The sequence below is a fragment of the Salvelinus alpinus genome, unplaced genomic scaffold, assembly GCF_045679555.1.
Source record: "Salvelinus alpinus unplaced genomic scaffold, SLU_Salpinus.1 scaffold_41, whole genome shotgun sequence".
In the NCBI taxonomy this organism is placed as follows: domain Eukaryota; kingdom Metazoa; phylum Chordata; class Actinopteri; order Salmoniformes; family Salmonidae; genus Salvelinus; species Salvelinus alpinus.
In genome coordinates, this window is record NW_027255982.1 from 968,913 (window position 1) to 993,601 (window position 24,689).

The 24,689-nt window shown below is 43.5% G+C and overlaps 1 protein-coding gene across 1 annotated transcript; it reads left to right on the plus strand.

The window, feature by feature from the left end:
• Positions 1-1,076: 1,076 nt before the first annotated feature.
• Positions 1,077-24,540, plus strand: LOC139567057 (SH3 domain-containing protein 19-like). The gene is made up of 21 exons (XM_071388493.1): positions 1,077-1,406; positions 1,636-1,728; positions 10,668-10,707; positions 12,875-12,915; positions 13,282-13,321; positions 13,764-13,899; positions 14,263-14,443; positions 14,645-15,790; positions 17,445-17,555; positions 18,058-18,170; positions 19,202-19,242; positions 19,370-19,601; positions 19,881-19,949; positions 20,167-20,313; positions 20,743-20,815; positions 21,236-21,366; positions 21,575-21,869; positions 22,510-22,556; positions 22,774-22,960; positions 23,454-23,563; positions 23,689-24,540. The coding sequence occupies exons 2-21, from the start codon at positions 1,659-1,661 to the stop codon at positions 23,797-23,799; spliced, it is 3,321 nt and encodes a 1,106-aa protein (XP_071244594.1). The 5' UTR covers positions 1,077-1,406; positions 1,636-1,658; the 3' UTR covers positions 23,800-24,540.
• Positions 24,541-24,689: the final 149 nt, after the last annotated feature.

A 24,689-nucleotide genomic window follows, 5' to 3' on the forward strand; every position in this document is an offset into this window, starting at 1 on the left:
ATTTGATTTCCTAGATACAATGGTAGGCTATACTGTAATAAAGATAGTATTAAATGTATGTGCTTTTTGGTCTATGCTTCACAATAGATATAAAAGTCAGTCTTTATGTTTTTACTCATGATCAAAGGTGTGATGAAGACTTGTCCACTGGAGGTCGACTTTAGGCAGCCATGTCAAAACCAAACTATCATCGTCAAACACACGGTCAGAGGCTGGTTGTGGTGAGTCAGACCATTCTGCTGTAAATGAGTGGTCTTTACTGGCTAACTGTTCTTTGTCTAACAAGATAATACCTGTGGAACTACCATGCCCCAAGGAGACGAGGTGGGAGACTGTCTTGTCTTCACCCGAGTCAGGTGCGAGTCACACACTGGTGGTGCAACAGGGTGGGAGGGAATAGTTCATACAGTATGGAAATCAGATTACCTTGAAGAGAAAAATTTACATTTGCATATCTTGACAACGAACTATCATGGTCCAAACATACCAAGACAGTCGTGAAGAGGGCACGACAAAACCTTTTCCCCCTCGAGACTGAAAAGTTTTGGCATGGGTCCCCAGATTCTCAAGGTTCTACAGCTGCACCATCGGAAGCATCCTGACCGGTTGCATCACCGCCTGGTATGGCAACTGCTCGGCATCTGACCGTAAGGCGCTACAGAGGGTAGTGCGAACGGCCTAGTACATCACTGGGGCCAAGCTTCCTGGCATCCAGGACCTATATAGTAGGCGGTGTCAGAGGAAAGCCCATAAAATTGTCAGAGACTCCAGTCACCCAAGTTATAGACTGTTTTCGCTGCTACCGCACGGCAAGCGGTACCGGAGCGCCAAGTCTAGGACCAAAAGGCTCCTCAACAGCCTCTACCTTGAAGAGAAAAATTTACATTTGCATATCTAATCATTACTTCTAGCTTAAATAACTACAACATTTGTTTTTACACAACTCAACCCAGTTAGTAGGCTAATATGTAAAGTAGTATGCTGCCTTTTCATTTGTATGTGATTCAACAACAAAAACAGCTCTTGCCAGTCTGCAAGCCGTAACATGTATTGAATGACAGGTGAACTAGCATCATCACTATGGGCGGCTGTCTGGGTATCTATGGGCAAATAGCGGTGCTTTGGATGTTGTTTTTTAAAATGTTTTATGGATAACAGCTTCCCAAATACGCACAAGAGAACACTGTGACCACTCACTCCGTTAGGCTACAATTCTTTGTTCGGGTCGCAGTGGTTTTACTCAGACATTGTGGTGAGGAGAGAAACTTTTGTTGCGGTCAGTCAACTCCACTCCACTCAGTTGTTCTCAATTCCGGGGCACTATCTCCATTTGTGATACTGCTTTTGCCAGACAATTCAGTTCCTGTTGTTGACATTCGTCTCGGGCTACCGTCGGTGCGGACAAGGTAGGGAGCTATAGCCTAACTACCCCTCATATTCTACAAAATTACATTAACACAAACACAGTTGTAGAAAGTTATACTCTGTGGACGGCGTAGGACTACTTCGGGTTTTCTCAACTCGTAAAGATCCAACTTTACGCACCAGCCGAGACTGTTTACAAGGCAAATTAATTTCCCACCTCAGTCAATAGTTTTTTTAATGACACGGTTCTAATTTGCCGGAAATTACCAGGCGCCGCAGTGTTCTCATCTCCTATGGCTGAAGCCAGAAGAGAAGAGGAGGCGGAAGAGTTGAGGGATATACGGAACCGAAATCAAGCAACAGGTATGTCCACTAGTCAACAATCTATCGTCAAGGTCAACCTCTTGTAATTTTGATACAGCGTCTCCTGAAGTAGGCTACATGTGTTTGACACTTTGGGGCAATATAATTTCAAAACGTGGACTTTTACCTTTTAACCCATGAACATGACAACTTGGAACAGTGTTCCATCATGAAACATATGGTGAAGTGTGTAGGAAATGATACAATTTAGCAGAAAATGTAATTCATATAACTTATTGTTGTTGTGAAGCAAATGTTATGCAATTCTACAAATTGTTCCATTCCATTGAGCTGAGATATTTTTTGTTGCAGTTTTGAAGCTAATTTCCAGCAATTCTATTTATTTTGCCATGGCTAATGTTGTGTTCCTCTGCTCAAACATTATAACAAAATCAATGGGCATGTGCATTGAATGCCCAGTTTTTAAAATATGATATTCTCCCTGACTGTCTAGCTTTTATTTGATTGTTAGTTCTAAAATATATTTTCTACCTGCTTTCTATCTGGTTTTGATCATTTAAATTGACACTGAGATAAACAGTTTATCTGAAAATTACTACTTCCGATGGTAGAGTCCAATCAACAAGAACAGCTAGCATGCTAACTGTTCTTGTAGACTTCCAGTCATTGCACTAACACTAGTTAGCATTGGCTCGTAAAACTACCTTTAACTTCCTTCATACGATTGTATTCTGTTGCAGCTAGCGATTTTCCTAAAATAATAATTGTTCACATAAAAAAAATCCAAGAAGTATCTATATAAAAAAATATATAATAATAGTACGCAAACCCGAGTTTGCGTACTCACTTCTCTCATGCCTTCTAGCAACAAATCAGTTTCTAGTGCTATATAGAAATAAACCCTAGTTCTGTTCTGCACCAGTACAGTATCCAGCTGCTATGGTTGACACAATGCTCTCACTGTCATTCAGTGAAATTCTACTTTTATATAGCAGCTGGTAGCAACTACCTGTGTGTATCAGATACAGCAGTCTGTAAACAGTGCTACAGTCACAAGGAAATGGGCTGGAAAACCCTGAAACTCTGTCAGCCAGACAGGAAGGATGACACAACAAATTGTACATGTCCCGACACTTAAAATATTCCTCATCTCATGCCAGCCAAGCTGTGTCATTTGGTGCTAACTGTGTTGCTGGAAATGCATCTGGAAAACCACTGGCACTTGGCAGACAGGTTGATCCTGTTCATTTTGGCTCTGTATATTTGTGCTTTTGTCGTTTTATTTCCAGATGAAATCACTTCTAAAATGTGTTCATATTCATATCTCTTATGCCACACAATCATCATGTAGATCAAGAGAAAGGGTTGTAAATGAATACATGTATGTAGGCTTTTTCCTGGACTTCCTGACAGGCCGCCCCCAGGTGGTAAGAGTAGGCAACAACACGTCTGCCAAGGCTGATCCTTAACACTGGGGCCCCTCATGGGTGTGTACTTAGTCCCCTCCTGTATTCCCTGTTCACCCACGACTACGTGGCCAAACACGACTCCAACACCATCATTAAGTTTGCTGACGACACAACATTGGTAGGCCTGACCACCGACAATGATGAGACGGCCTATAGGGAGGAGGTCAGAGAACTGGCAGTGTGGTGCCAGGACAACAACCTCTCCCTCAATGTGAGCAAGAGAAAGGAGCTGATCATGGACTACAGGAAAAGGCGGGTGGTACAGGCCCCCATTAACATCAACGGGGCTGTAGTGGAGTGGGTCGAGAGTTTCAAGTTCCTTGGTGTCCACATCACCAACGAACTATCATGGTCCAAACATACCAAGACAGTCGTGAAGAGGGCACGACAAAACCTTTTCCCCCTCGAGACTGAAAAGTTTTGGCATGGGTCCCCAGATTCTCAAGGTTCTACAGCTGCACCATCGGAAGCATCCTGACCGGTTGCATCACCGCCTGGTATGGCAACTGCTCGGCATCTGACCGTAAGGCGCTACAGAGGGTAGTGCGAACGGCCTAGTACATCACTGGGGCCAAGCTTCCTGGCATCCAGGACCTATATAGTAGGCGGTGTCAGAGGAAAGCCCATAAAATTGTCAGAGACTCCAGTCACCCAAGTTATAGACTGTTTTCGCTGCTACCGCACGGCAAGCGGTACCGGAGCGCCAAGTCTAGGACCAAAAGGCTCCTCAACAGCCTCTACCCCCAAGCCATTAGGCTGCTGAACAATTCATAAAAATCACCACCAGACAATTTACATTGACACCCCCCCTCTTGTACACTTCTGCTACTCGCTGTTTGTTTGTTACCTATGCATGGTCACTTCGCCCCCACCTACATGTACAGATTACCTCAACTAGCTTGTACCCCTGCACGATGACTTGGTACCGGTGCCCCCTGTATATATCCTCGTTATTCTTATTGTGTTAGCCTACTTGGTAAATATTTTCTTCTTCTTGAACTGCACTGTTGGTTAAGGGCTTGTAAGTAAGCATTTCACGGTAAAGTCTACACTTGTTGTATTCGGCGCATTTGGCAAATAAAGTTTGATTTGATTTTAGTCATTGCATTTGGTTTACTATTTTACATTTCAATGGCTGTTGGTATATTGAACTTTCCCTCGCCTTTGAATTCTGGTTCTAAACATGGTTCTATGCCGAGCAATTTCCAATGTAATAATGTGTTTGGGCCCATAGAAGGATTAGACCTTCCTAGTGTAGTTAGGGAAGAATTAAGCAGCAACACCTGTTGAGCAAACACCTGACTTCCCAGTAAAGACACACCCCACCCCACCCAACACAAGCCTCCATGCCCAGTGTGTTAGTTCAGGCCTGGGTTAACTGCAGCTGTCTGTACGGGGAGATCAGGCTGATCCTATGGGCAGGTGGGTTGACTGTGTAGAGAGTGATTGAACAGGCAAACAGGAACTGTTGTCTTGTAACTTGATAATGGTGCCAACTGCCAACTCTACTGCACATGTGTGTAGGCTAGCTAGGCTATATCATATGAAGTTATTTCTGTCACAAGCTGAGATTAGCCTATTAAGGCTTCAGTATACAGTATATGCTTGTCACTTTTTAAGAGTAATATACATTATCTCATATGACTCATATGCCGTGCACCGTATGATGCCATATGTTATCATTGATGATTACTTTGTGCATACTGTTCTTCATCGGCATTTTCAATTGGCCAAAATTTAATCTCCTTGCATTGAGCAAGATCTCCGTTAGACTGTCATCTCCCCCTAACATCCATGGATTACTCCTCTTTGACATCACCTAATCATGTCTTGACATGAGTCATGTTAAGAATCAGCCCCTGACACCGTGTTATTCATAGGTGACATGAACATGTCTGTCTCCTCTTGTCTGTTTTTCATGCAAGGATAGAGCGCTCCACATTCACAATGTTATGTTTTTATATTCGTAGACATATCTGTTCCACTTTGGCTGTTTATTATTCCAAGCAGAATATATGTGTGTGTGTATATATATATAACTTAGACCCCCTCATCTCTCTTTCTCTGTGTCTCTCTCACCCTCGGGTGGCTGTAGGAGTATGGAGGAAGGGGAAATTCATATTTTGTCTTCCTTTGAAGAATCGTGTCTCCCTTAGCTGAGGCTTATCACTTAATACAAATCCAACCATCATTAGTATTTGGCAATTAAACTGTCTATTTCCAAAAAGGCATATTAGATTTTAATTGGCTCGTCCCATTTTTGTCCCGTTGTAAAATATTCGCTTCCCCACTCGATGTCGACAAATTCATTACTTATCAATTTGACTCCACATGGAGGCAGCGTAATGACAGCTGTGAAATAACTATTTTCTTTTGTGTGATGAAAAGGCTCTCAAATATTAATGCAGAGCCTGTTTCCCTTGTAGCAAATGAGATGTACATATTAATGTACTGTAGTACCTCAACAGAGAAAATAGATGTGCAGTGCACAAAAGCTGGTATTTCAATATCACCCAGAATGCTTCACTCTTTCTGGCAGATAGTTTATCATTAATTAAAGATAATAATGATAAATTGATGTTCAATAATTGACACAATATATTTCTACTGGCTTGTCCAACTGACCTGTCTTCATAGTGCTTCACATGGGGGGGAGGGTTGTGCTGTGCTCAGTGCAAAACAAGTATGAAAGTGTATGCACTCACTACTGTATTTCGCTCTGCATGAGAGTGTCTGCTAAATGAATACAATTTAAACAAATGTATTTCTGCCAGATAGTTTAACATAATAAAATTATGTTCAATAATTGACACACAATATTGACTTGGTTCCTTATTTCTACTGGCTAGTCCAACTGACCTGTCTGGTCCACGGGTTGACTTCCTACAGAACATCTCTCAAAACTGACCTGTCTGGTCCACGGGTTTGACTTCCTACAGAACATCTCTCAAAACTGACCTGTCTGGTCCACGGGTTGACTTCCTACAGAACATCTCTCAAAACTGACCTGTCTAGTCCACGGGTTTGACTTCCTACAGAACATCTCTCAAAACTGACCTGTCTGGTCCACGGGTTGACTTCCTACAGAACATCTCTCAAAACTGACCTGTCTGGTCCACGGGTTTGACTTACTACAGAACATCTCTCAAAACTGACCTGTCTGGTCCACGGGTTTGACTTCCTACAGAACATCTCTCAAAACTGACCTGTCTGGTCCACGGGTTTGACTTCCTACAGAACATCTCTCAAAACTGACCCACAATGGCTCTGGATTGGACACAGTTAATGTGCAGCTGTTGCGTTCACCCACCAACCCACTTACCCAGCCATTAACCCCCAGCCCACCCTAAATCATTTGAAACACTCCCTTTGAGAAACTATAGGGAAGACTTTGATTCTACCCTATGAGGACATCAGTGTCTGTTCTGCCTGTGTGGGAAGTAGGATACAAGGATATGAAAACCCCTGGAAGTCGAATGGGGTTTTGGGAAGAAGCAGCGATTCCTGCTCTGTGTAAATAAACCCAGAATATGAGAGATCACGTTCCCTGAACATGCCATGTTGCCGGGGTCGGGATATAGAGGAAGATGCTTCTTTATGGACTGACTAGGGATGGGAACTAGCTCCTTGTCTCCACACAGCTGTGCCTTCATAGCCTAGCCCCACCCTCCATGGGATGTAACCTTACTTCTGACCTCTCTGGTTGGTTTGAAGTCCTGGGCCTAGCTTGCATATTAAGAGAGAGGCTTTTTTCTACACTCCCTCTTACCACTTGTTCTGTACAGAGGGCTGCCCCAGTTCTGAGTGATGTTAGCATGTGTCATAGTGAGTCATTTTGTGGTGTTTCTGTATGGGTTCTCTTCAATGGTTATTATTGTAGCTGGTCTTTTAGCAAGCAAATCAGCTTTAAAACCATATCTCTGTTTTTTTTCTCTTTAATGAGTTACAGACCGTTGTTTTGCATCCTCTCTTGTTTTGTTGCTTCTTTTTGGTGTTAATGATATTTATTTCATATTCAAGAGGCTATTAATCTAATCTTATATTTTTATTTATTAATTTATTGTGTCTTTGTCCATAACCTGTCATAACCTGTCCATAAAAAGCCCTCTGAAGGAGGAGTCCATGACCTGGCAAATGTCTCTCTCCCACCACTCAGAGAAAGAGGGTTGAGCCTCTTCACTAAGCCAGCAATAATAAGTATCTAATGAAAATACTTCTATGGATGGAGTGCTTTTCTGCCTGGTTTCTACAGCTATATCTTATTTCAAATCAAATGTGAAAGTGTTTCATAATGGTCGCATGTCCTGCTGAGTGACTTCTAGAAAAGAGGATATGTTATGGCTCAGTTGGCAGAGAATGGCGCTTGCAACACCAGGGTTGTGGGTTCGACTCCCACGGGCGGACCAGTACGAAAAAGTATGTACTCACTACTGTAAGTCGCTTTGGATAAGAACGTCTGGTAAATTACTAAAATGATGTGGCGCTATGTCCGGATGTACTATCTATGATGGATTGGAATGGAGTAACAGTTGACTCCACCTTCTAATCCAGCAAAACATAGTCTCACAGTATGCCAAGGTCTTTAATATGTAGCCTACTTTCTAACACTAACGTAGACCGATGACCAAATAATAGAGCTATGCATGTTTCCAGAGCAGGGAGTGGTGCTACAATAGGGAAATACAAGGATCTGGCTAACAGAGATGTAGCGTCAGAATGGGTGTGCCCACCATTAACACCCTGCCAATAGGGAAGACGGACAGAAAGACACACAGTATTGTGCTCTCTCTGACACAGGAAGACAACATGTTGATTTGATTTTGTTAGATAAGCACAGGTGTTGGGCTGGAACAAACCCAGAACAACCCCTATAATAACATAAATGACCTAGTTCAGTTGGTAACAAGCAACGCCAGAAGAAATCCTGGCATATTTGTATTTTGTGTGAACTGTGCCTTTTCAGATCAGAGCAGAGGGTCATTTCTTTTGTAGTGTTCCATTGAACTTTTTCAGTAGAGCAGGAGAGTGACAGTAGAGTGGTACTTCCTGAATGGCCACATTCCATTTGATCACATTGGCCAAGTCAACACACCAGCCCGTAGGGAGAGAGAGAGAGACCCCTCCCTTTCTCTGTTGTCGTTTGTGGTCATGGAGTTTGTTTCTTTACACAGCAACACACAGCATGGAGAAGTAGGGAGGGACTTGAAGGAAATAATACACACCATTTTGGGGGACATTTGTGAAATGTGTTTAAAACGTTAACAGGTAGGAGCATCTCTTGTTGCTATGTTTCGCTGTGAGATGATGTTGTCAGTACAATTCACAGTAGGTTATAGACAATACTTTCAGCAGGGATTGCTCTGTATTCCAACTGACAGCTCGGTAACTTGTAAATGAAGCGCATGTTGAATATTGAAAATCCACTAGATATTGAATCCTATTCATTTGTTCCATTGCACTTGCCTTTGACCAGTGTGTATTTGGCGTTGTATCTACCGGTATGTAAATGTCAAACGATTTCCTCTTGGAAAATCTCTCTCCATTCTGTCTTTGTTTACCTGCCTCTGTCACTGTAACAGTCTCTCACAGACCAAAGTGCAAAGAAATGTGTGAAAATGTCTCTGAGGATTTGATTCACTAACAAACTGTTACTTCCTTTTATCTTTTTTGTTTCATAGTGAGGTAAAAATGTTACATTTACATTTGAGTTGTTTAGCAGACCCCCCTTTCCAGAGCGATTTACAGTTAGTGCTTTCATCTTAAGACAGCTAGGTGGGACAGCCACATAGCACAGGCATAGAAAGTACATTTTTCCTCAAAGTAGCTTTCAGTAGAGTCTGTAACATAAGTTTGAGGCAGTAGCATATGGCAGATAGCAAGTGTGGTGTTAGACATTGTAACAGTATTATACTGGTTGTAAGAGAATGAGGCGATGGCGTCAGGTCTTTAGCAGGATGCTAGCAAAAATGAGCATCAAAATATTAAGATGGCTTAATGCATGATTTTTAACACAAAGGGATTCTAATATCCTCATATGACCTACTTGTCTGATTTTATTTGAGTTCCTATGGCGCCAAGGCCTCATACACTCATATACTCTAGTATAGTCAAATGAATGTAAATGTTTGCTTAGCTGCTGTGCTCTGTGGACCACTAGCCAGTCCACCTCCTCAGAGAGCTCCAGTCGTGGCACTCAGTCAGATCATCATCTATTGTTTGAGTATGAAAACCTGGTCACTGGTTGAAAGTGAAGGAAATAAATAATACAGGTAATTCAAGTGTATTGTATGACTTTGAACCTGTGATCACTGATGGAGCTGACAGACATGGCAGCTCTGCTTCTAGCTCCTAAGCAATTTTGCAGTTTTTAGTTTTTTTTGTTATTGTTGTGTATTGTTAGATATTACTGTGCTGTTGGAGCTAGGAACACAAGCATTTCACTACACCCACAATAACATCTGTTAAATATGTGTATGTGACCAATCAGAATTGATTTGCTTTGAATTGATCCCACTTCAGAGACAAAAAAGGGTTGGCTACGGTATAGTGGTACTGTGATATTGGGCCTCAATCATACACGCTTTGGAGAATTACAAGATGAATATCTAGCCATTGATCAGTATCTCAAATACATACAGCTAACATATCTTAAATCTGATGACATAATTTTGGAATGATAACTGTTCAGTATCTTTTGTGAAGATTTCATATATGGAAATAAGACATGACACATGACAACTTATGACACAGTTATGACACCTGTACAGCATGTCCTGGGTGAATGCTCACTCCATCTGAAATGTGGTTTGTCTAGAAGGCATACAGCTTTTGTCAACATTTTATTTTTCATAGTAGGTTTAGGAGAACCTGCGCAGCAGGTTAGGACATTAACATAGTAGGTTAGGGGAACTAGGTTAAGGTTGGGTTAGGGTTAGCTAAAATGCAAAATAATTCCACTTTTAACGTCAATTTGACAAAAGCTGTATCCCATCTAGACGTGACCCTGAAATGTCAGGCGTCCAGAATAAGCCATTGAATGTGTGAATGAGGGAGAGGTCATTTTAGAATGAGGGAGAGCCATTCTTTCCATACATATTGCTCATGGTCCCCTATTTGCATATGATTTTCTTTGAGATTGTAGCTATACAGATCATGGTTCAGATATAATGTCTGGCTTGATGAAATAAAGATGAGAGCATTAACAAAACAATTATTTGTGTTTAGAAATGTTTTTTTTTTAATGCTTTTGCTATTTGCATGTCAATGTCATTCTTTGTAACTGGTTGATCAAGAACAGACTAGAATGTTGAGCCAGCTGAATGTAGTTATTCAAGTTTTTGAACGGCAAGAAGGTATGCAAAGTCCATAGTTATTTTGTTCACTTGTCCTGTGTCGTCGTACCAGCAGCTTGCTTTGTTTGTGTACAAAATGAGGGTATTTTCTTAGTTAGAAATTGATCTTTCAAATGTGACCGTTTAAAAAGAAAACGCTGGTTACTTTTCTTTTCAGATCGAACAGAGAGAAATAAGTCTGAGGCTCTTCATTCCAGGTAAGTTATCCATCTCATTGAATTACATATTGAGCATTTTCAATATGTCTGTCTTGCTCAATACAGAGAAGGAAACGTGTTAATATTGTGATAATGTTGCGTGGTCCAGTATAAACACTGTGTTGTTCCAGCTCTCCCTAGCCACCTCTGTTGCTCCACGGCTCTGTCAGGGCTGCAGTGGCCAGAACACTGTCTCTTTAACAGGCAGCGCTGCTGAGGGAGAGTTGTGAATGGTGCAGGGTAGCAAACAATGTGCTGATCCATCCTCTTTGACGGACGGTTGGACACTGTGTCCGAAGGTCAGAGCTTTTTGAATGGGGGACAAAACCACACTGACTCAGTTGTAGACGCCCCCAGAGCCAAGTTGGTTACCGTCCAGGGTTAGGGTCAATTCCATTTCAGTTCAGTAAACTGACTCCAACCCTGTAACCTTTCTTTCACAACATGGTATACCCTACCTAGATAACTCATTAAAACTCAGCACCTTTTCAATGTCTTCCAATCCCGGGTATTGACACAGAAGGAGGCTGGTGGGAGGAGCTATAGGAGGAAGGGCTCATTGTAACTGCTGGAATGGAATAAATTGAACGGAGTGAAACATAGTTTCCAGATGTTTGATGTGTTTGATACGTCAATTTATTCCATTCCAGCCATTACAATGAGCCCGTCCTCCTATAGCTCCTCCCACCAGCCTCCTCTGTTAAAGTACAGCAAACGTCAACGTGTTCCAATACAAACCTTTTTTTTGTTGATCAACTATTAGACGTTTAACCTCCCTATTGTTCTATTTGTTTATGGTCTTAGCTAATCGTCCTAATTATCCACATAGTGCTGTGGTGGGAGAGGCAGGGGGGCGTGTTGCTGTCTTCCTCTCCAGATGGTTTACATCACATCTCCAGTTCAGTTAATGAGCAGGATGTGTTGAAGGTGCTGGGCCTATGGGGGTCTGGTCTGGATCCTGTTCATTAAGCACCATACGCAAACAGAAACCTGGAGGGACCACCTGGAATTGTCCAATAAGACATTTTTGTTTTCTGTTGCAAAAATGTTTTAAAACATATTCCATTGTGTGCCCTAATGAACAAGACCCCGTTCCGTTGAGACTGTGGAGTTGGCCCTTCTGGGAACATATTCTGGCACAGCCTGGGAGGGGTGCGGTGTCAGCTCCAACACTACACTAGTCAGGAAGTCAGATCAGACCTGGGTAATCAGATCAGCAAGAGGGGTCGTTATATTGCAGAGGTGCACTTTGGGACACCACACCGGGCTTGGTAGGTGAAGTATTTCGATCATAGTGGTGATCAGCTGGAAGTGATTGTTTTTTGCTAGGATGCACTTTTGGACGCCACACTGGGCTTGGTAGATGTATGTGGTGGCCAGAGGAGGAGGTGTTAGACTTGGGCTATTTCTGAGTCATTGTTACAGTAACAGATGGACGATGCCTAAGGATATTCAGTGGATTGGATCTGCGTCCTGCTGCGTTTTAAGGGTTTTCTGGAGAGGGATTGTGGAAAGTTGCAAGCGGGGTTGAACTCTTCAAAGGGCTTGCTATTTAATGATTGTCCTCTTTCTTGTGCCTGCGTCTCTGGTACTTGTCTCATTCTCACTCTGATTACTGGCGTATAACAGGCGCATGTACCGGAGGTAGGCTCTTCTTTTGGTTGCAGTATGCAGCGGTAGCTGTGTTGTGTGGATTGGAGTTGACGATAGAGTGAGATAGAGGATGTGGCCGTCCCAGTGGCAACTGCAGTGCAGAGAGGACCACTGCAGCTAAAGAGGTTTGATGCAACTATCAACACTCTTATCATCCTTTGGTGTTACTCTGCACTTATTCAGGTCTTTTAGAGGTAAAGGGGTATATATTATCTCTTTTACTTTATCATATAATGAAATCTAGGATGCCTATGTATGACAATGAAATGTTTTCAAATGTCAGGATTATTTGCTGAGATTGTCATTTATTTTTGTTGAGAATTCCTCTGTCCTGGTTCAAGCCTATAAAGGTGGCTGGTTGGCTTGTGGATAATTAGCACTGTCTGTCCAGTGTAGTAATCCGGTGGAGTCTGACTCTTGCCAGCATTATACTTTGCTTTCTCAGGTTGTATAAATGTAAGAAATCTTATTGTCCAGTCAAACTCTCCTCAATGGTAACTCTTCTCTCTTCCAGCCAAGGACCTCTGTCCTCAATACGAGCTGCCATCAAGCGAAGTGAGTTTCTCATTGTGGAGTTTGTCCATTATTTGGTATATTCTCATACTTTTATATTGTACCTAGCACGATTAAAGTCTGTCTATAGCAGAGGAGGCTGGTGGGAGGAACTATAGCAGGATGGGCTCATTGTAATGGCTAGAATGAATGGAATGGAGTCAAACATGTGGTTTCCATACATTGATGTGTTTGACTCTGCTCCATATATTCCATTGCAGTAAGCCCGTCCTCCTATAGCTCCTCCCACCAGCCTCCTCTGGTATATAGCTATTGTACATGATTGAATCCCCCAAGTGTTTTTTTATGTCTCTTTCAATTCATTACATATCGGATTGAGAGAGATTAATTTCATATTTTCTCCCACAGCGAGAACCAGCACCCAAAGTGAACAGACCAGAGACAGAAGGTAAAGTAAACAGAGGAGTTTCATAATACTTCATAGTCTGTCTGTAGCTCTCTGATTGAATACAGTTCTACTCTCATTATTCCAAAAATCAAACACCAAATGCTTCAAGGTAAAGTGCACCATGGCAAAGAGCTTGTGCTCTACAGTGCAATACACATTTTTCATTTGAAACTTACTGATATTAATGTTGACTTACTTACAGTCCTCGACTCAACTGGTGAATAACCATTAAATAAAGTAATATGGTCTATAAAATAGCATATTAACAAAAACAAAATTATGGCCACATATGGTGTTAAAAAAGCTATATAATGATTTATGACAAATGATGGCTACATAAGGCTTTCTGTCAACATAAGACAAGTGTCAACAGTCTGTTGCATGTCACGTTTGGTTGAGGTAGTCTACTGTATTGTGCGTAATGGACTTGTTTGTCTTTCAGACGTCAAGAGATCACCATCCTGTCAGCCGAGCCGCTCGCTGCCAACGGCTGGTTCCCAGGTGCTTCTGGGGGATTTACGGCAGCCCCGCCTCCCTCACAACCCATCTGGGGAGGGAGCATCCAATCAGATACCCAGGTACTGTTTATTTAACTAACATCAGCCTCTAATACTAGGGGAGACAGCAGGGTGTGTGTTCTTGGCCTGTTCAGTTTGGGTGTGTTCTGCATGGATTTGAACTTTTACCATTTTAACCTTACCATGTTCCTGTGTCTTTCACAGTTTTCAGTGTAATGTTTGAGATTGAACTACTTTCAAAGCAAACATATCATTTGGTTGTACTACTATAGGACGTCAATGTAGGACGGTAGCAAGCTTGCATGTAGAATACAAGTTCTAATAATCACACCGCTACACATTTGCTTGGTCAACGTGTGTGTGTGTGTGTGTGTGTGTGTGTGTGTGTGTGTGTGTGTGTGTACCTTCTCTCTCGTGTCTTAGCCACCGCCATCTTATGACCAGGTGATCAAGGAGAAGACCCAGGAGACCGTTGTCACGCCGACCGCCGCCCCCCGGAGATCCACGACCATCGCCACGCAGACCGACCCTGTGGAGGACGACACCGCCGCTGGCCCAGAATGCACTGCATCCTCACAGCCAATCGAGAAGAGACACTCTACAGGTGAGGCTTATGAGAATGATGATTACAGATGGGTTGGCTGACAACGTCACGAAAACTCTATAGTTGGCAAATATCATATCCTTGTATTACCACGACTAAAACAATGTAACTTTTTAGTCCAAGTTTTCATTTGTTTGTTTTATACATCTAAGTGGTGTGAGTATAGGCTAAATGTATTGTTTATAATCTCTTCCTTCTCAGTGAAAATAAAGCCAAAAAAGCCACCAAGGTCATACTTACCCAAGCCTTTACACAGTGACTCTACCACTGCAACAGCTGTATCTGATTCTGGTCTTATCCAAGTAGACGCCACAGCCACAGCCACTAACACTAAGAACCAAACTGACCCCAAGTCAGCCGCAGCCCAACCCAGCCCAACAGATTCCAGCTGTGCAATCCCAAACACCCGGTCTCTTTCTCCATCTGTTTCTGTACAATGGGATGGGCCAATAAAACCTTCCGAACCCAGCACTATCACTACGTTCTTAGAACCTACAGTCCCCTCCTCAACAGTCCCAGTAGCCACTGAACGTCCCATCCCGCTTCCTCGTTCCAAATCCTGCAAACAGAGAACCACAGAGGAGGTCAAAGTTCAGACTCTGGTCAGGCTCAGTGACAGTGGTTCCAGCTCTGTAGATGACACAGCAGTCGATGCTCCTCCCTCGGGGAAGTACCTACAGGAACTATTAGATGTGTTTTGTCCCGAGGACCAATGCGACCAGAACACTAGTGACGCTAGTGACAATCAGACGCCAACTGACGGGAGCGAACAAAGTGAGGAAGGTGACGAGGACGGTGACATGGCTGCCCTTCACAGCCAACGTAACATCCGGGCCCGGATCCAGGCCTTTGAGAGCCAGGAGGGCGATGGGGAACCAGAGTTTAAACAACCAGAGCCTCTACCCAGGAACGTGCACCTCAAACCCCCTGTGATTTCAGCCAAACCAGCCCCAGCCCTTGCCCCCAAGCCCTCAATCAAGAAGCCCAGTAATGGCAATAACTACCAGGGGGCGATCTCCATTTTCTCCACTCCCTTTATTCCTTCCATCCCAACCCCAGCACCCAGACCCGTGCTCCACAGAAAACCCAGTATAGTCCCAGAACCCAAGGAACCAGAACCAGAGGCTCCACCCCCCGCCAAGACAGCCATCCTTTCTCGGTCGCGGCTCTCCATAGCGGCCAGAGCCAAGAACCTCTTCCCCCAAGAGGAGGATGAACCCAGGTTGGTACCTCCTATCTCTCCAGAGAAGCCTCGCAAGGAGCCGCTGGGCCTCAACCTCAACAACCACAACTCAGCCTCCATCACCACCACAGAGGCAGTGAATGAATACATGGACAACCCCACGAGTAAGTACAGCAGCATGCATTTCACCACTGACTTAATTGGTTAACTTAGTGGTATAAGTGTTCTAAGTATAGTTAAAACACATATAAGCTCATTTATAACCTCTTTATCGACACTACTTTTCAAAAAATGTCACTAGCCTGCAGTTTAAAAATAATAATTTTTATTTAACTTTTATTTAACCAGGTAGGCCAGTTGAGAACAAGCTCTCATTTACAACTGCGACCTGGCCAAGATAAAGCGAAGCAGTGCAACAAAAACAACACAGAGTTACACATGGGATAAACAAACGTACAGTCAATAACACAATAGAAAAATCTATGTACAGTGTGTGAAAATGTAGTAAGGTTAGGGAGGTAAGGCAATAAATAAGCCATAGTGGCAAAACAATTACAATTTAGCATTAACACTGGAGTGATAGATGTGCAAGTAGAGACACTGGGGTGCAAAGAGCAAAAATAAATAACAATATGGGGATGAGGTAGTTGGGTGGGCTATTTACAGATGGGCTGTGTACAGGTGCAGTGATCGGTAAGCTGCTCTGACAGCTGATGCTTAAAGTTAGTGAGGGAGATATAAGTCTCCAGCTTCAGTGATTTTTTTTTCTTCTTCGCAATTCGTTCCAGTCATTGGCAGCGGAGAACTGGAAGGAAAGGCGGCCAAAGTAGAAGTTGGCTTTGGGGATGACCAGTGAAATATACCTGCTGGAGCGTGTGCTACGGGTGGGTGTTGCTATGGTGACCAGTGAGCTGAGATAAGGCGGGGCTTTACCTAGCAAAGACTTATAGATGACCTGGAGCCAGTGGGTTTGGTGACGAATATGAAGCGAGGGCCAGCCAACGAAAGCATACAGGTCACAGTGGTGGGTGGCATATGGGGCTTTGGTGACAAAACGGATGGCACTGTGATTGACTACATCTAATTTGCTGTGTTGGAGAGTGTTGGAGGCTATTTTGTAAATTACATCGCCGAAGTCAAGGATCGGTAGGATAGTCAGTTTTACGAGGGTATGTTTAGTAGCGTGAGTGAAGGAGGCTTTATTGCGAAATAGTAATAATTTTGGATTGGAGATGCTTAATGTGAGTCTGGAAGGAGAGTTTACAGTCTACCAGACACCTAGGTATTTGTAGTTGTCCACATATTCTAAGTCAGAACCGTCCAGAGTAGTGAAGCTAGTCGGGCGGGCGGGTGCGGGCAGTGATCGGTTGAAAGCATGCATTTAGTTTTACTAGCATTTAAGAGCAGTTGGAGGCCACGGAAGGAGTGTTGTATGGCATTGAAGCTCGTTTGGAGGTTTGTTAACACAGTGTCCAAAGAAGGGCCAGAAGTATACAGAATGGTGTCGTCTGCGTAGAGGTGGATCAGAGAATCACCAGCAGCAAGAGCGACATCATTGATATATACAGAGAAAAGAGTCGTCCCGAGAATTGAACCCTGTGGCACCCCCAAAGAGACTGCCAGAGGTCCGGACAACGAGCCCTCCGTAATAGGGGTTGCAACAATTGCGGCGGATAATTTTAGAAAGAGAGGGTCCAGATTGGCATTAAAGGTTTTAAACATTGCTTAGAATTTGTCATATAATCCTAATGCAGGACTTATATGTTGACAAAAATTGATGAGACAACACTGGCCGTCTCTATCTCTGTCTCTCTCCAGGCTATATCCCAGTGAACCCTGTGCGTAGTGTTGTGGGCGGCGGCGGCTCCTTCAGCAGACAGGGTGTAACCAGAAGACCCACCACCATTAGAGTGCCCAGTAAAGGAAAACGTGAGTCTAGTCCATCTGCTCTACTCTCTGAGTAGTGAGTTATGTGGCATGCTCCATATCCACACATGTATGACCTTACATAAAGGCACTCTGATCTCCATCTGGGTCTACCCAAAATAAAAAGTTTTGACATAACCAAATGATGGATTAGATGCTGTTGATTTTTTTGGGGGGGCTGGCGAGCCATTTTCTCAAACAAACTGTAAGTGTGGATGTTTGAATGTGTGTGTCTGTGCTTTGGTGTCTTAGTGAGTGTGTACAGTCGACTCCTGATAAGTGAGTGAGTTAATCCGAATTTCAATACTTTATTTACTTCGACACGTAGTTTGAGTATGTGCATGTTCCATCTCAGAGCGTTCATTCATGGCAACACCAAGCCATTGAATTAGTGCAACATTACAATGATCCCAAACCTTTGCATGGGTTAAGAGTTGACTGTATGGTTTGTACAGTTTACAGTACAGTGTGTCCAGTCTAAAACGTTGACTGTTTTCTCTCTCAGTGTTCGATGGGACTTTGGACAACCCTCCTCCTCTCCCTGCACAGAAGCCTGTAGGGTCACTGCCGTCCCCCGTGACCCGTAAACAAAGCATCTCAACCCGCTTCCCCTTCCAGGTAAGTGTTACCACCTTCCTTCCCCATATACTTCTCCAACAGAAGCACTATTGATCTGCAGTCGGCTACCTAGCTTCTCTTCTACTACTAGAAAACAGGAAATACAAGAGATTACTGACATAGTTCTTCCTCCACACCACCGCAATACTGCACTCTCTCTGGGGAAGCCAGAGCCAGTCAATAGCTCCCGTCCTGGCTTGGCTATGACATAACTGGGCTTTTGTGCAGCAAGAAGGCTTAGCTAAAAGGACATAAAAAGACAAGTCAAAGTGCTACTTTGTATTTTTCTTCAGCGTCACTCATCATTATCTAGTGTCAGTTCATTCATGGTGGCTTGAAAACCAGCTCTGTCAGAAGTAGTGCTAAACCAGCCTGAAAACCAGCCCTGTCAGGAGCAGTGCTAAACCAGCCTGAAAACCAGCCCTGTCAGAAGCAGTGCTAAACCAGCCTGAAAACCAGCCCTGTCAGAAGCAGTGCTAAACCAGCCTGAAAACCAGCCCTGTCAGAAGCAGTGCTAAACCAGCCTGAAAACCAGCCCTGTCAGAAGCAGTGCTAAACCAGCCTGAAAACCAGCCCTGTCAGAAGCAGTGCTAAACCAGCCTGAAAACCAGCCCTGTCAGAAGCAGTGCTAAACTAGCCTGACAAACCAGCCTTTTACCTGGCCAAAGCCAACATTCACCCTCCACCTGTGGTTCTCAACCGCAGACCACACAAAGGGGCCAGTGTAGTGTAAACAATGACTGACTAGTACTGTACAGCTAGCTGTTAGCAGTGACTAAGGAAGGGCACATTGAGCAGTCATTAACTTGGTTGCTATGGTTGCCCTAGTTGCTGAGCGCTGCGAAGGTAGTAGGCGTAGGAAGTCTGTTTTGTTCAGGGGAGGTCATTCAATCCCATGTGGTGTTAAATGTGATCTGGGAGAGATTAGAGAAGTACCCTGTTTGTCATCAATTCACATCTGTTTCTAGACTGCCACGTTGCTTCTTTGAACATGATAGTAACAACCTTTTTTCTGTTGATTTGAACTGTAGGAGTCCTTTGATTCTGAGCCCATACCGGGCCTCCCTCCTCGGTCAGTAACATCACATCGTGGGTCATTTTAGGGGATAAAGAGGGGTAAAGATCCATTGATAACATATTAGATACAGTCCTAGACACATGGCTTTAATTAACTTCATACTACTGTTGATCTCTTCCAGGCCTGGTGGAGCTAAGGTCCTCCCTCCTCGCCCACCTCCAGCAAAAGTAGGCCCAGGAAGGCCACCCCCGCCCAGGATAAATGGTCCACGTCAATCCCTCTCCACCCGTAGAGCACCAGCTTCATCAGCAGCTCCATCACCCAAGCAGCCCCAGGCTCAGAAGCCCAAGAAGAAGGGACCTGTGCTTCCCCCCAGGCCCAACCCTGGTCACCGTCTCTACAACCAATACACGGTGAGAGCTTAGAGTTCCCACCCCGCTCTGTTGCTGCCCCCGAGGCAGCCTGCTCTGCCCCTGCCGCCCCCGAGGCAGCCTGCTCTGCCCCTGCCGCCCCCGAGGCAGCCTGCTCTGCCCCTGCCGCCCCCGAGGCAGCCTGCTCTGCCCCTGCTGCCCGCAAGGCAGATCCATGGTGGATTTCAGTGGAACTGTTGTGTACTATAGTTGTGGCAAGTGTCACATAGTAAGCCTGTGTATGTTTTCTGAATGTTTTCTTTGTCATGTGTGTTTGTCTAGCTTGAACTTCCCCACGGGATAGCAGAGTTTGACTACTGTGGGAGAGACACAGGGGAACTCTCATTCCAGGTAAATCACTGTCTGCATGTGTTGGAGGTTTTGCTTCTAGCAACAACAAGAACATGATATGAGAAAATGTTAATGACTACTGTTTTTAAACCTGATTTGATCACTAGTTTTATGGATTTACTTATTTCACCTTACTGTTTTGTAATATTTTTTTTCTTTAAGGAAAAGACAATTTAGTAGAAATGAATATCGAATGCTTCTTGATTTTCTCCCACAGAAAAATGAGTTGCTGCTGCTGATCGAGCAGCTCGACCACAAGACCTTTGAATGTCAAGTGGGAGACACCCGGGGCCGAGTCCAGAAGTCTCACATGAAGGTCATCACTCCTCTCTCCAGTGCCCCAACTAAAGCAGCTCTGTCACAGGTAATGTCTTCAACCATTTACAATGAGCTGTCAATCAAAACATGTCTGCCCTCTTACTTTCCAGGCAACTTGACTACCCCCTATTTTGTTTGGCTACCCCTTATTTTGTTTGGCTACCCCTTATTTTGTTTGGCTACCCCCTATTTTGTTTGGCTACCCCCTATTTTGTTTGGCTACCCCCTATTTTGTTTGGCCACCCCTTATTTTGTTTGGCTACCCCCTATTTTGTTAGGCTAGTCAAACTAAATAGGAGGTAGCCAATGTTTAGTATATCTAGCACCAATTGTTTTTTATTTCTTTGTAGCCACATAGGAACTTTCATTGTAAACTTGGAGTATTTTTTTAGTTTAGTTTGGTCTCTAAATCCCTCTTTTTGTACGTGTTTCTGTAAATTTCACATATACCTGGATGTGTTTTCTCTTCTTACAGGGTGTCATCACAGTTGGGTCTCGTAGAGGCAGCAGTGGTCTGCAGGTGCAGGTCCTCCATGACTTCACCCCAGGTACAGAACAGTACCTACTCTGGCACACTGACCACCACAACACAACCTAACACGTCTCCTATGTCCTATAGTAACAAACACATCGGCTATTGGACTGTACACCTTACAAAATTTTAAGTCATTTATTAGATTTTAATCATGTCAAATAAATTCCAATATGGCTGGCATGCTTTTACAGCTGTTTTGAGTTCCCCCAAACATGTCCACGCCAAGTAAAATAACTTTTAGAATCTAGAAAAGGCTCACAAAAAAAGTGTTTACAGATTTGAATCACCTCAAATAATTTGCAATATGTCTGGCATGTTTTTATTGCTTAGTTCTATGTTTCCCTCAGCAATTGATATCCACAAAGTAGAGTTCATGCTAGAGTTTGTGTTGTCAGCAGTGGGATTTGATTGACATGTGTTGTATCCTATCCAGAGGGTCCAGGGGAGCTGGGTCTGAGGGAGGGGGATGTGGTGACCAATGTGGAGCAGGTGGACAGTGAGTGGTACCGCGGCTCCTGTAGAGGCTCCTCTGGCTTCTTCCCTGCCAACTACATCAAAGTTATGGTAAGACTTCAGTCAATGTTTCAGCTATAGAGATAGGGCTGGTTTCCAAGACTCAGACTCCTGGATGAAAAACGGTTCAATAAATAGTATTTTCAAAGTATTTTGTGTGAGAAACCAGCCCATAAAGTGGTCTATAGGATGTACACAAATGAGTCCAGCTATTTAATGCGTTCAATATGTTTTGATTATGATTTTTTTCTCAATTTAGTCAAATGCACCAACACCGACCAACGCAAAGAAGGCAAGGCCCCCCCCTGCAATAGTCAGTGGACCGAGGTGTGTGGCGCGGTTCGACTTCGAGGGTGAGCAGAGTGACGAGCTAACCTTTTCTGAGGGAGACGTGATTCAGCTAAAGGAGTACATGGAAGAGGAGTGGGCGAGGGGACAGATAGGGGCCCACACTGGAATCTTCCCCATCAACTTTGTGGATATCATAGAAGATCTTCCTCCTCTGCCACAACGACAACGACAGCAATCATTCCCCACCAAGATGGCACTACCTGGTAGGACTTTTAATTCAAGGCCCACTTCTTAGCTTGAAATGGAATATATTAAATGACATATCACAGACTGGGCCTTTAAATCATTAAGGAACCCCGGCTTGAGATGTGTGTCCCTATCTTGACATTGTAAACATAATCAGAGAACTGGAGACATTGGAATTTTCCCACGGAAGTTCATGTCGTTCCGGCATACTGTATCTGAGGTCATAGTGTAAGGTCAAAGGTGGCCAGGCCACAAACACAGTGAAATATTTATTCTTGGCACGGGGGATTTTAGCTCTATCGTCACATATCCTGTACCCCTATTGTGGTTTGTCCACCAGTATAAAAGGTTTCTCTAGAACTAGTCTCCAGTGAACTGCCTCCATCTCTCTCGTAATGTGTAGGCTCATACTTCCCTCTGCAGAATGTATGGAATCTGTGCAACATGTTTATGTTAAGTCAGGAGCTCTGTGTAAGCCCCTGTACTAAGACCTGATTATTAATACGGTACAGCTCACTCTGTGTGCTACATGTACTTCTCACTGGCTCTAGCAGTGTACTAGTGTACGCCCACACACTCATTCCCCATTCAGTTTTATGTTCAGCAACTGTCAACACGATATGCTTTCTATCTGAATACCGCTACTGCATTTCTCAGGCATGGTTTCTTCAACCAAGACCCAAGAGGCTGCCAAACCCATACAGGTATGGTTCATGTGGTACTGTTACCAGTCTTTACAACATAACACAAACGAACGTCACGATACAGGTGTATGTTTGTCAGTGTCTGGTGTTTGGCCTTAGCTGTAGTCTGGGGAAGCCTAATGACGTCTGTGTGTATATCCAGTGATTAATGATTAGAGCTTGTGTATGAGACCGTGAGTATGAGAGTGTCCACTAACATGTATATCCCTGTCTATAGTCTGGTTCGTCAGGAGTGGAGTGGGCCGTGGCTCTGTATGACTTTGTAGGCCAGACAGAAGAGGAACTGTCCTTCCAACAGGGAGACCGTATCCTGGTCACACAGCATGTAGACGCCGAGTGGTGCTCTGGAAGGCTTAACGGTAGAGAAGGATTCTTCCCCACAGCCTTCGTAGAGACCAGCTCAGGTAATAATAGGGCATTCTTATGGCGCCATCTTGTGGTAGGAGGTGAATTTATCTGCTTGATATATAAATCTAGGAGCTTTTTATTTTTATACTTAAAATATTTATACTTTTGGTTTAATTCAAATAACTTTGCCGGGGTGATGATTGACACATGACAAAAACAACTATTGATACATTCAACGTAAAACCCACAGTTTGAATAGGCCTATATACCAGAGGCTGGTGGGAGGAGCTATAGGAGGATGGGCTCATTGTAAAGACTGGAATGGAACGGAGTCAAACATGTGGTTTCTGTATGTTTGATACCGTTCCATTAATTCCATTCGTCTTTAAAATGAGCCCATCCTCTTATAGCTCCCCCCACCAGCCGCCTCTGATACATACAGATATTCCTGGCCTACTCATAGGGCAGCATAGTAGGACATTTTACTATGAATAAACTCTCATTATAAGGACATTTAAGGTACTGATGATTCCCTTTGTCTCTGTCCAGGCAACTCTCCAGTGTTGGACAGACAGCAGAGTGTGACTAATGGAGAAGGAAGCAGAGGGAAAGCACTGTTTGACTTCACAGCTGAATGTGATGAGGAGCTCTCACTGAAGGTATTTCTGTCAACATTCAATAGTTAATTACCACAAAAGAGTTATCATTCTGTTTGTTACAATCAACAGTCATATATACTACAGGTACTACGCCTACAGTATAACTTTCCTTTCTCTTACTATAGGCGGGGGATATCATCACCAACTTGGAGTCCATTGACGATGAGTGGTTCCTGGGAGAGTTGAGGGGGAAGCGAGCGTTGGTGCCTAAAAATTATATGCAAGTGCTGGCATGAGTAATCTACCCTTAACAAAGACACTGGGGCACTACGGGAACTACTTTGTGTCTGTGGTTTCATCACGAGTAATGTCTTTTGAACTATGGAAATATGAGAACCTGAAAGATGACAGGAAACTGAATTTTCCAAAGTGCCTTTTTGCCCCACTGGACTGCAGTAGTTCTCTACTTTGAAGCGTAAAACTAGATTGTCCGGTCAATCTCCCACAGAAAGCTATTGGGTGTCTTTTTGAATGCAACATTTTTTAATAGTATTTATAAATGTGAAAGGATCACTTTATTTGGATAGTCCGTCTGTATGAGGTCATACTATCTGCTGATAAGCAACTGCTTGCGAAGGTTACAGTAAGGTCTGTTAGGATAAGGGTTAAGGTTAGGGCTAGTTGAAATGTTACTGATAGTCCATCTGTAGATGCTCTACAGACTATCCAAATAAAGTGTTACCTGTGAAAGTAATGAAATAACTTTGTATGACGATGCATCTGAGAATGGCTGGCTGTAACTTTATTGAACAGGCATTCATGAATTTCCTCCCACAAAACCCTTACCAGCTTTGTTCTAATCCAGATATGCAGTATTTAACATGTTGACCACACCATTGCACATTAAATATAGCCATTGTCGTACAATATTTCCTCAAACTATGAATTGTGGTTCTTACACTACTGCATGTATGTAGCCCCCTAAAATACTTTTCTGGTGGCTGGTTCATGAAATAAAGATATATTTTAAAAATGAAGATAATTCTCCTTAACAGGGTCATTCATAACTTTGAGGAAAGTGTCAACAGGTTTGACTTTCAGAAAAACATATTGGTCAAGCTTAGGCATAGATTTTTTTTTAGGTGTATAAATCCTCACAGGGTGGAAATGTGGATCGAAAATTAGC

Excerpts from the sequence above, each read along its gene's own strand:
- LOC139567057 (XM_071388493.1), top strand. The coding sequence starts at position 1,659 with ATGGCTGAAGCCAGAAGAGAAGAGGAGGCGGAAGAGTTGAGGGATATA. Across the intron at positions 20,314-20,742 it reads CTAAAGCAGCTCTGTCACAG|GGTGTCATCACAGTTGGGTC; the intron begins GTAATGTCTTCA and ends CTCTTCTTACAG. Across the intron at positions 21,367-21,574 it reads CCAACTACATCAAAGTTATG|TCAAATGCACCAACACCGAC; the intron begins GTAAGACTTCAG and ends TTCTCAATTTAG.